General features: G+C 53.7%; 1 protein-coding gene across 2 annotated transcripts in view; it reads left to right on the top strand.

The window, feature by feature from the left end:
* Positions 1–11,822, top strand: part of SUFU (SUFU negative regulator of hedgehog signaling) — a 63,157-nt gene that overhangs the window by 38,937 nt on the left and 12,398 nt on the right. For both annotated transcript variants that reach the window (XM_045291250.1, XM_030885966.2), the window contains exons 7-8: positions 8,711–8,845; positions 10,352–10,490. In XM_045291250.1, coding sequence (XP_045147185.1) covers positions 8,711–8,845; positions 10,352–10,490 — 274 coding nt within the window. The remainder of the gene's footprint in view (positions 1–8,710; positions 8,846–10,351; positions 10,491–11,822) is intronic.

The following is an 11,822-nucleotide window of genomic DNA, read 5'->3' as shown; positions in this document are numbered from 1 at the left end:
TTGTGCCTGTGCTTGTTAACACTCTCTTCCTTCCTTCCCCCCTCCCCTACCCCCATGTTCCCCGGATCTGTCATCCTGTTGTTCTCTCTTCTGGCTTGTTTATTCCGCCTACCTATCCCTTTCAGGTAGACACGCTATGTACCATCACCAGACTGAGTGCAATGAGGCGACAACAAAAAGTAAAACTGTCTACAACAACAATACACACATATGCCAAAAAAAATTTTTTTTAATCCTGAAAAATGCTTACCACCAAGAACTTAAAACTTGTGTATCAAGATATAGTGGTCTCAAATGAACTAATAAGCCCCCTCTGAGTCCATCACCCAGTGAACAGGAAAGGTTTTCTGCCTGAATAACCACTCACACCTTGTCCCAGTCCTGCCCAGAAGTGGGACCTACCAAAGGCTCTTTCTCCGGAAAGTTCAGTGCTTCTGCCAGCAATTAGACAGCAGAGGGGACAATTTGCAGGTAGAGGCAGAAGCCAGAGATTAAGCTGGGGTCCGTAGGCCAGATCCACTTCCCCTCTGAATAGTTGTCACCCGTGATGCCCTGGCTTGTGCTCCCAGCAGTCCCCAGGAGAAGGCCCCACGTTGAGTGGCCACTGCAGACGCCATAACTGTCACAGGACTGAGATTGTGACGAGGAAGAGCTCGGTGATTGGCTTCTCTCCTTTCCATCCCACCAAGGACCGAAGTTCACCAAGACCCTTCAGCTAAAATGGAAAGATTAAGACTGAAGAGAACAGAGTGGAGAGGAAACCTGGGTAAAAGTGTCCCAGACTGAAATGCACAGGGTGAACAGGAATGTGCACTGTAAACTACTACTGACCAACACGACGAGTTACAAAGGCTGCTTGTGAAAATGGAGGATAACTACCTCATTGCCTAACTGCCGCTGAGCCACTGAGACCCATGGTCCCCAGTTGTGATAAGGCTACCAGATAAGCTTGACCGTCACAGGCAGGGTTGCCCATCACTGTAAGAGGTCCGTCATTCCTGTGAAAACCAGTTGGACCGTATTTTACTACTGTCGTAAAACCAAAATGCCAGATAAGGAGATAGGCTAGAGGCGAGGAAGATGTGTACAGGTTGCTGTTGGGTCAGTCGCAACTCGTAGCAACTCTGTGTAAGTCAGGGTCCACCTGTGTGTACGTCAGAAGTAGATCCCCAAGCTTTCTTCCAAGATGCCACTGGGTGAATTCCAACCTTTTGGTGAGCACCTGGGGATGTTAACCAGTCATACCGTCCAGGGACTCCTCCTATAAACTGGAAAGTACTAGAAATAAAAAAATCTACCTTGACTTTGGAAGGAAGGAGAGGGTATTTTAGGATACATCAAAAGTCACTCCAGTGGCAAGTGTAACTATAGAATGTGTTTACACTGAGAGGTGGTACGATAGAAGAAATAAATGGAATATTTAAATCAATTTCTCAACTACTAAGGGACTTCTGCTGGCTGACCCACCCATCGTGGCTCTTTGCTGGGAGCTGCCAATTGTTGCCATTTACAAATGACAATGCTGAGGCTTAAATAGGTTAGATAACTTATGTAGGGGTCGAATGGTTCAGAATAAAGGTCCAGGTAAAGATTTAAACCATGGCTTGTTTGATTCCATATCTGAGCCTCTTTGCCAGTGGGCCCCCAGCACGCTAATTTGCAGGATGTAACTAGAATGAGCACCTTGGAAATCTACCTGTCAGTGCAAAGTCGGGCTGTTATTGTCACCTGCCTGGAAACCACTGCAGGAGGCAGACTAGAGAAGACCATTGGGGTGAGTAGAAGATACTAAGAAGTTCAAGTTTGCTCGAGGACATGCTCCATCAAAGTGAGTGAGGAAGGCAGAAGGGCTGTAGGAAATGAAAGACGTGACCTCGTAAGGGAAGCTACATTGAACAGAAGACAACCTCTGCGGAAGATGTCATGAAAGTAAATTCACGAAGCCCAGTGGGTGCTTTGAAAGAGTCTAAGAGCATCTACTCGATGGGTGGGTGGGTTGGGATTGAACTTCAGTGATGCACACATGGAAAATGAAGGTGTTATTATTAAATCCAAGGGCAATAGAAAATTGTACCCAGGAAGGAACATAAGCAAGTACCTTGCACAGCTGGTTGTAAAGTGGCATTGGCATGGTCATGGTAGACCCTCTCTTCACTGAGCAACGTGGTTAGCTTCCAAGGATGCGCGCAGTATGGGCAGATGGGTGTTAGACAGGAATGGTAACCACATCAGATCACAAAATGTGATTTGTGGCACCGTTCCCTCTGCCATTACCTAACTGCCAAATTACATCAGGACAGAACTGCCAAACAGCACTGTGAATCGTGGCGCACCAAGTTGGCAGACAACATCACAGCCCGCATTGCCCTCAGACACATCTGGATTTGCTACTGCCAGGTATGCATGATTACTGCAAAACATAGTCGAGTAGTCAATTTTTGGACTATTACTGCGAAGGTGAAGTTGGATAGCGAGGTAGTCCATCACGTGAAGAGTAGGTGCAATGTAAACACTTAATTCGGGTCCAAACCAGGTTAGCATACAGTGAAATCTTGAGAAACCGAGGAGGTGAGAGAGTGAGGTGCAAGAAAGCCAAAAGCTTGTCTTCCATCGTGGGAAGTGAGCAGGTAAGGCCCGAAGCTAATATGGGAAACATTGAGGAAAATACCAAAAGAATTCTTTGAAAGAGGTGACTGAGGAGAGGGACGTGAGAAGACTGCTGATAATCTAATGAGCCTTCGGCAACTTTTTGACTCATTAAATTGGAAAAATGTTCAACTAAAAGAAGTGATATTGTGGGAGCCATCTATCTATAAGGTTGCCTGCACTTTTTTGTTTCAATGACACATTTCAGGTTAAAAATGCATGTATATACCAAAATTGGCCTCAAGGTAAGCCCTGGTGAAACTTCAGCTTCCTTGGCCCCGGGCTGTGGGCAGCAGGTGAGCACCGTCTTGCAGGCCTCTCGGAAGGTGTCCACCTGGGAGACAGGGAAGCGATGGACACTCTGCCATGGATCCGTGGACCCGATGCTGACCCGAAAGGAGGTTGATGGGAAAACAAGATGGGGCACGACAGGAGATCAGAAGATCATACAGATGGCAGTCCCCAGTGGAGGGGTCTCCACAGCCTCTCTGGTTTGTTAGGTGTCACGTGGGAAGGGGGTGCAAGGGCTAATGTTGGGAAAGGCAGACATACACAAGACAGAACCTGTTTTCCTTTTTCTCTGTGGTCCTCGCCAGTGCCTCCAAAATGCCAGCATTTTATGGATGTCTCATCTGAGAGGAAGCCTATTGTGACACCCCCCCAACCCCCCACACACATACACCCTTTACACAACTGCTTTTCTGGAAGCTCCTCTCACGTTAAAATTCCATCCAGTACCCTTCCGGGAGCCTCTGTCCTACCTTCTAGGAAGATAGTTCTTGTAGATGTCCAGGGAAAGCAGATGTGTCATCATGACCTGAAACCCCAGAGGGACAGACCATTGAAGATACAAGTCTGGATCCCCTGGAGCCTGCGTGCGGGTCTGCTCTGGCTAACGCCAGGGAGGCTGGGGCTTTTGTCTCAGCCCTGCGTTTGCTCATTGTGCGACCTTGGACTAGCAACTGGCCTGAGTTTCCATTTCCTCATCTGTAAGATTTGGGGGGTGGGGTGGGGGGAGGTTGAGAACCATGACTATTTATAAGCTTAATATGAAAAAAAGCAAGATATATAAAGGGTAGAGCCCTGGTACTACAATAATTTATTTTGCCAGACTCCGTTCCCATCGAGCCTCAGCTTTTCTTGACCCACCTTTTAAAACATCTGGGCTGGTATAACACCGTTCTCCTTCTCCTTCTTGTTTAAATACTTCCAGACAAACTGAAGGTGAAGGCTTTTCTCCGGGTGTACACTGGTCCATGGAAGTGTCCCGCCTCTTGTTGGCTCTCAAGAAACCATCCACAGTAACAGTCACACTGAGAGAGAACCTTTCCATCTCCCTCGGGAGCACAGTGTTCTGCTAGCATAGATGTTAAGAGATGGGGTCAAGAAAAGCTGAGGTTCGCTATGAACTGAGTCAGGCTGAAAAAAATACAGTCACAAACAAAGAGGACTCTTGGTGGTGGTGGGGGGTGGTGGGGGGTGGCATGCTTCTCTTTGGAGCAAGAAGGAAGCCCAGGCCTCCCTTGTTTGGAAAAGCGGAGTGACGTTAATCCACCACCAAGAGCAAGAATCTGCTCAGTGTCCTTCATGCTTCCGTCTTGTACAGCATGATTATCAGACCAAGAAGGCACAGGCAGGGCTTGATGAGAGGCACAGGCTGTGATTTCAGGTCTCCTGGCCCATAGGCATGCTGCTGCCCCAGGAGACCAGGAGAACTGGCAGGTGATTGTCAGTCATCTTTGAGGGGCTAGGAGTGAGATGTTGGCAGACTGGAAGCACTCAAACATTTCAAGATGCAAAAAGCTTTCTTGCACTCCATCTACTAGTGAGCTTGGTGTCACCCCGAGGGACAATTCTGGACTAGATTATTCAGCAAGTAGACAGCGAACGCTCCTTAAAGAAGCAGTGAGCCCCAGAGTCAGCATGAATTCAGGCATGCCAGACTAGCCTCCCGGCCTCTTTAGAAAGGGTTGGGTGCCGAGGGCGGGAGGAGGGAAGAGAATACAGTAGACTTTCTAAAGGTGGGGTTTAGCAAGACACTTTGAGATGATCTCCCAACATGCCTGTGGGCAAGACAGAAATGTCCACAGAATATCACGGACAGTGAGAGGGGTTTGGTGATGAGATTGGGGTTGGGGGGTGAGGGAGAGGGCGGTTTGACTTAAAAGTTGTCGCAATGAGCGGACCAAAAGAGTGATGCTGTCCATCTGTCAGCCTGTCTCCCCAGCACAGCCCTGTCCCCTGTTTAATCAAAGCTTGGGCTAGGGGCAAAGATGGTGAGTTTTCAGTTTTGTCAGTAAGGTGGTGGCCAGAGGGAAATGCCCATGTGATAGATGCCAGCGTCAGGTTTCCGAAACATCCGGACTGCCCGGGACCCTAGCCAGATGGTGTGGAGTTCTCTCAGCTGCAAGTAATCCGCAGGACCCATCACGCTGGGGAAGAAGAGGTCTCAGGGTAGTCCACAGGAGAAGTCGTGGGGGAACTTGACAGAGGGTGCCTGCAAGCACGGTCCCTTTGGTCGTGTGGTAAGGTTACAAAGATGAGACAATTTGATGACAGAGTTTCATTAGAAATCCAGTATCCCAATCACTCCCTGTGTGATCTGGGCTGCTCAGGCCACCTATGGTATGTCCCTCCGAATGGGACACCCCGCAGAGCTGGTCAAGGGAGAGGGACTGTTGTTGCTAGATGCCGGCCAGTTGGTCCCGACGCATGGCGACCCGATGCGCTTTGATCGATGCTAGAGTTCAGAGCCCGTCTGTCTGCGAGACGGAACTGAAAGCTGAAACGGCAGTGCCTGGCGAAGAGAAACTACCAGTGAGGTGGGAGAGCAGCCGCAGGGATTGGGAAGGTTGCCATGAAAGACGGATGGAAGGACATCTGGGGCACTTGAAGGCCAGGGGAGGGACTCGCAGGAAGGCAGGTGTGCTCTGTAGAAGGAAGAGGGATCTGCCAGCACCACCCTCTGAGGAACTGAGACCTTGTTGGTTTTGTGGGCTTGCAGTCAGCCTCCCCAACTGTCCCCAAGCCCCGCACCCTGCCTCAGAGCACCAAGGACTGCTCAAAGAAGTCAGTAGCCCTCCCAAGGGCCATCTGGTCTTGCCCCTTCCTGAGCTCAGGGCAAGGGCCTTCCTTTGCTATGAACTACCATTAGACTCTGGGCCCAGAGCCAAGGCAAGCGAATCGATCCTGAGCCATTGCCTTGCAGGAGGAGCAGGTAGACTTACAGGAGCAGCTGACCAACCTCAATGGGTGACTGCATCGGTCACGTGTCTGTTGCACCCTTACTCCGTCACAGGTCCTGCTGGCTGCCTCGCGGACATCCCCTCCATTAGTCATAGTGGCCTGACGAGGAGAATGTTGTCACGAAATCGACACCAAAGCTTAGCCAAGGTCTCACAGGCCTGGGACCCAGGTCTCTCCCACGCCGGCACCTTTGCTCCTTAGCCGTTCTGCCTCCCAGAGCACTCTCGTCGTCCTTCCCCTGGCCCCAAGCCAGCAGGTGCTGGCCCTGCCTCCCCGGGACCCCTTCCCCCCCTAACCCCTAGTGCTCTGCCTTCTCCGCCACTAGCAACTTGGGGAGGAAACAACCCAGCTGAAAAATTAGGCCAGACCAGCGAGCACGCCACTTATTTTTTTATGACTAAGATTAAGCTGACAACCATGCAAAACACTGCAAACCTGTGTCGGCGGCAGATTTCATACCTCACCCAGCCCACACAAATAATTCATGCTTCTGCATCGATGTCCAGAAAAAACAAATCAGCAAAAAGCTGGCCCGTGCATGTATGTGTGTGTGTGTGTGTGTGTGTGTGTGTGTGTGAGTGTGTGAGAGAGAGAGAGAGAGAGCAGCCGCCGCCTTTCCAGTGAAGCAGCGTGCTGGAAATACCCAAGCTCCAGTCCTGCAGATCTAGCATTTTGCCTTTTTCTTTTTTCTCTCCTAAAAGATTAAAGTACGTTTTCAAATGATTGAAGGTTGGTGGGAGGTGTCAATGTGGGCCCTTGTCACATGAATTCTTCAGATGATTAAGTTCTTTTCCATTTCTTGAAAGCTGTTTGCAGTGGGGTTTGATGTCCTCGTTCCGGGTGAGTGTGCTGTAGCAGTTACCAAGGTGACTTTAGCTGACTTTCAACAATTTATTTTTCCCTCCAGCTCAAGACGTTGGGCTCCTGCTTCTGCTCTTCCTGGTCCCCGCCCCCCACCCCAAGTGGCTATTCATCTGCATTTGTGTCTATGCTGGAGAGCCTGGGGTCCCCCAGTGGGCAACATAGGCGCCCGAAGCCCTGCCTGGGTGGGCCAGGCCCCAGCGCCCTTGGGGAGCTCTTTGGGGTGGGGTGGGGTGGGGGGCGGTGCGCAGCAGGCCACAATGCCAGAACCGGTTGTCAGGGACAGCTCGGGAAAGTGATTGTGAGAGTCACCTCCTCTCTCTCCTGCTTCAACTCACTCTGCATGTCACCTCAGTATCCTCCTCAGTAAAGGAGGGATTAACAACAGAACCTACCCCCGGAGGAGCTAGCTAGGAGCACACAGTGAGAGACCCTGGGAACATAGCTGCCCAGCCCTGGGCTGGGCTTCTTGCATGAGTTCTCTCATTTGGACCCTGCGGACACCCTCAGGTCCCATGCTGGATGCTTGCCCATCAGATGACAGCCAGGCTAGTGCAGTGCTGCCCTGCTCAGAGCAGCTATGGTGCAAAGGAGAGAGCTGGTCACAAGTCCGTGACTCCCACTTGCCGGCCTCAGACCAGCCCGGGGCTTTGTGTGAGGAGAGCTGTCTCTTGTCCAGTCAGAAGGTGGATTAGAAACCACTTCGGAATTGCCTCTCAGGCCTGGAATCCCATGACCCTCTTGGCCATTGGTCACTATGAGTTGGAACCAACTCGACGGCAGCAAGTTCAGTTTTTTTTTGTTTTTCTTGGCCAAATTGTGTGTCTTCTCAGGTCTTGGGAAAGGCTTTGTGCGGGTGAAGCTAAAGGAAAGAGTACTTTCAGAATCCGCTCCTGAGAACCGGAGGAAGGGACTGCTGGGCAAAGAAGCAGTCTGCTCTGAGTGTGGCCAAGGAGGAGACTAGCTGGTGACAAGGACCCCATCACCTCGGGGGCATGTGTAAACCGCTGCCCCACTGGGTCTTGCGTTGTCCAGTGTCACCCTCCACCCTTCCCCGGAGGGAGGGGCTTTGATTGTTGGGTGCCACCAGCGCTAGCACTCCGCCCATCCCTGCTGTGGGGGGAGTTTGGGCCCACTCCTCAGCAGCCCACCCGTTGGGTGGCTCCTTACTGCATGAATCCTGAATAACCACAGCTGGTTACCCAGTGTGGTGATGGCCACTTGGTGAATTGTTCCGGGCCGCACAAGCTCAAACCAGGATCTGGTCTTTTGAACGGGATCAGTGGGAGACCCTCCATCCCAGGGAAGGCAGAGTCCAGGGGTTGTCAGGAGCAGCTGCTAAATCTGAAAGAGTCGATCTGTTGCAGCTCCTTCCTGCAGTGGGGCAGGTTGGGGTGGGAGCGGGGACAGCCACAGTCAGGAGGCCCTTGGGGGGGGGGGGGGGGTGTCCTGCAGGGCCAGAGCCCAGGGAGGCTCCTGGAGGTGTCAGGAATGTGTCTGCTCAGACGTTGTTGGAGGTCACAGTCAGGAGGGGGCTCTTGGAGCCAGTGTCTCCTGGGGCTCTGAGCCAGCTGTGTGCCCTCCCCCAGAAGGACTCCCGGGAACGGATCTGTAGGGGGAGCACCATCCTCAGCCCCCAAAGCTGCAGCTAGCCGGCCAAAGGTGCAAACTTCAGAGCCAGACTTATCTGGCGGCCAATCTCAGCTGCACCTACCGCCTGCGCCCCCTGGGCAGATAACTCAACCTTCCTAGTTCCATAAAGTGGGCACGGTGGGAGCATTGTGGGTACAGTGCCACCGCTGGGGGCATAGGGATGGTGGCAGCTGTGGTTCTGGCTACCCTGCATGCCTGCAGTCCCCCCTATTCAGGAGCCCCGCCTGAGAGGGGCCCAGCTTGCTCCCCTCCTGTAGTTTTCCCATGGTGCTGACCTGTCCCTGTCCCTCCCTTGGCTTCCCAGGAGCCGCAAAGACAGCCTGGAAAGTGACAGCTCCACGGCCATCGTCCCCCACGAGCTGATCCGCACCCGGCAACTTGAGAGTGTGCACCTGAAGTTCAACCAGGAGTCGGGGGCCCTCATTCCGCTCTGCCTCAGGTGAGCCCAGACGTCCCCACCACGTGCTCACCTCCAGAGGGTACAACGGAGCCTGCCCACCTGGCACCCTCCCCCAGCACCATGGGGCGCCCTCCAGGAGGCGCTGGGCCTCTATAGGCCACCTTCCAGGTGAGGTAGCACAGGTCTAGGCTGAGCAGAGCTGGGAAGAGGGAGAGGGGAGGACTCTGGGCAGCCTCTGTCCAAGAAATCCTCCCACAGACCCCCTGAGGATGGCTGAGGAGCCTCATGTCCCCAGTCATGACACAGGCCGGAGTCCAGGTGGCAGGTCACCGGCAGCACTGGGCGTTAAGGGCAGGAGTTCTGGTGGGCAGGGCTCTGTTTTCTCCCCTTACTGCACTTCCTGTGCCCAGCACCCAATACTCCAAGTCCAGTGGCAGGCCCAGCAGACTCCTTGAGGGACCAGAAAGCTGGCTCTGTCCTTTGTGCTCTGGAGAACAGTGCCAGAAACCCAGCCCTGTGGCCAGACTCCGGCTCGCGGCTCCCAGGATGCCCTGTGCTGGGCTGCAGCCACCGCCCAGCCTTCCAGCCTCTCCTCCGTCTCGGGAGCAGCAACAGGCTAAGGACCTGGAGAGAACAGTGGCAGGGAAAGAGGCCATCCCACAGTCTCGAGCATCTCCACTGTGTCTGCAGCCTGGGGAAGGAGCGTGTGTCGTGAGCAGCCTTGGCCAGCGCTCCTGGCTGGCAAGACACGGACAGCAAGGGGTCAGGGTGGACCAGCCACAGGGATCCCCGACCTTCTCTCCCATGCTGCTCCTCTGGCCCAGCTCAGGGCCGTTAGGCTGGTGAAGGGTTAATGGGAGGTGATCTGAGAGAGTGAAAAGCAGGCTTTGTTTCGATGGTCACCAGCAGGTGCTCCACCTGCTTCACCTGCCCTTCCCTCAGGTGTGTTTCCAGACTGAGGATGAACACAAACTGCTGCCTGTGGCTTCCTCAGGGTGACCCCACTTGGCTACAGCATTAAAAAAAAAAAAGTATTTTTGGCTTTGGGGCGAACCAGCTAGATGTTGGGGAAAGACCCCAGAGCAAGTGGGAGTTTCTGCCCAGAACACGGGGGTCATGCTGTGAAAGACCCTCCACCATCAGCCCCAGGCCTTGGGACTACACCCCCCACCCCGACCCCTGACCTTCAACCCCCAACACCACATACAAAGGAGTGCCCGGGCCCCTTTGCTCAGGCGTGACCTTGAGCCTCAGTCTGCTCACCAGCATCTGATTTAGGGGGATTCCTTTCCTCCGCTGTTCCCTGGGACTGGCTTTCCTCTGACCTTAGAATCCCCTGAGAGAGGCGTCTCTCTCGCTGAAGGCCTCCAAAGAAACCTGTCGGGTTGGTGTGAGTCTGGCAGGTGGGCACTCGGGGGTGGAGGCCTTGCCAGGCTCTGTCCCAGGGACCAGAGCCCTGTGGACCCAGAGCCTCAGCCAGGCCGACTGTACTGCTCGGGGATGATGTCCAGTCCTAGCCCCTCCCTGACTGTCTTCTCTCCCCAGGGGCAGACTCCTGCATGGACGGCACTTTACGTATAAAAGCATCACAGGTGACATGGCCATCACGTTTGTCTCCACGGGAGTGGAAGGTGCCTTTGCGACGGAGGAGCATCCTTACGCAGCTCACGGACCCTGGTTACAGGTGAGGAGGCGCTTCTCCCTCTCCCTACCTGCTTCTGTCCATAGGCTCGGCCCCGCCCCTCCACCCATGGCAGCTCTCGGTAGCTCCCCTTCCCAAGAGGTGTGCTTTCTGGCCTGAGGATCCCAGGGCTGTCTGTGCTGGTGAGAAGGGTGGTGCCGAGGCAGCTCCAGGAGCACCTCTGGCTCTCCCCTCCCTCGCACCACCAGGGGCATCGGTCATTTCTCCCCAGACCTGCCTGGCCTTTGCCTCCTGTGCAAATGCAGCTTGGAGGTGGGTGGGACTTGGTGTACCCAGATGAACACTTTGTCCATCATTGGCTCTTCTGGCTAGAGCACAGCTTCCAAGCAGAGGGCTGAGGCCACAGAGCCACAGGGCTCCTTCCAGTGGCACCCCACCCCGGGGCCCCTAAGGGGTCCTCGGCCTGGTCCTAGTCCTGGTCCGCCACCTGCCCAGGACAACCAACTTCTTGATCTGTTCTTGGTTGGGGGGGCAGGGGAGGGACACTTTGCCTCAGCTCTCAGGAGTGTCAAGAGAGGGAGTCTGGCCCTAACCCCAGGGTGACCTTGCCTTGCTTGAGACTGTTTTTGGTGTTTGTTGTTGTTGTTGTTCTCTGGGAATGGGGGGGAGGGGTTGCGTGCAGGGGGAGGGGAATCTTGCAGGTCTTGTGGCTGTAACTCGGTTCCAGAAGCGTGTGCATATGCTCATAACATGACATGCCTTCTGTATGTGCATGCCTCTGTGTCCGCTTATAGCAGAATGTCTCCGGCAGGCCGGCTCCCCACCCCCACCCGCCACCAAAATACTAACCCTTAATTAAAACAAACAGCAGACAAAGAACAGCAACCACACTCCCCAGACTGTGCCGAGGTAGAAATGGAAGCTAGTGCTTTAGGGATATTGTGTTCCATAAATTATCCTGCCTTTTTCCACTGTTGTTATTACATTGTTTCATAACAAAATTACTTTGAACCATAAAGTTATAAATACATTTTAAAAGTCCCACTTGGTAGCATTAGATTTCGGTCCATGTGGTGTTGGTAGTTACTGTAGCAAAAGCTCTGAAGTGTAACATTTGAAATTAGCCCAGCACAGCTGGAAAGGGCCTGGCCAGGCCCCCAGCCCTGTCCCAGGCTGCCCCTGCTGCCTTTCTGGAGGTGGGTAAGGGAGGGGAGTCTTGCTCCTGGGCAGAGCAGTAGGGAGGCGGGAGATGGGGACTGGGCAAGTGACCCCAGCCCAGGGAGTTCACAATTCAGTTCACAGGTCACCGTTCCCAGGGGACAAAGGCCAGCCTGCTGATAGCCCAGCCACTCGCCCCTCCCTCACTGTGCTGCC

This window comes from Echinops telfairi, unplaced genomic scaffold (genome assembly GCF_000313985.2).
Source record: "Echinops telfairi isolate 266 unplaced genomic scaffold, ASM31398v2 ScPeMD7_70;HRSCAF=299, whole genome shotgun sequence".
Classification (NCBI taxonomy): domain Eukaryota; kingdom Metazoa; phylum Chordata; class Mammalia; order Afrosoricida; family Tenrecidae; genus Echinops; species Echinops telfairi.
Note: the sequence above shows the minus strand (reverse complement) of the source record. Positions and strands in the feature narration are given on the sequence as shown.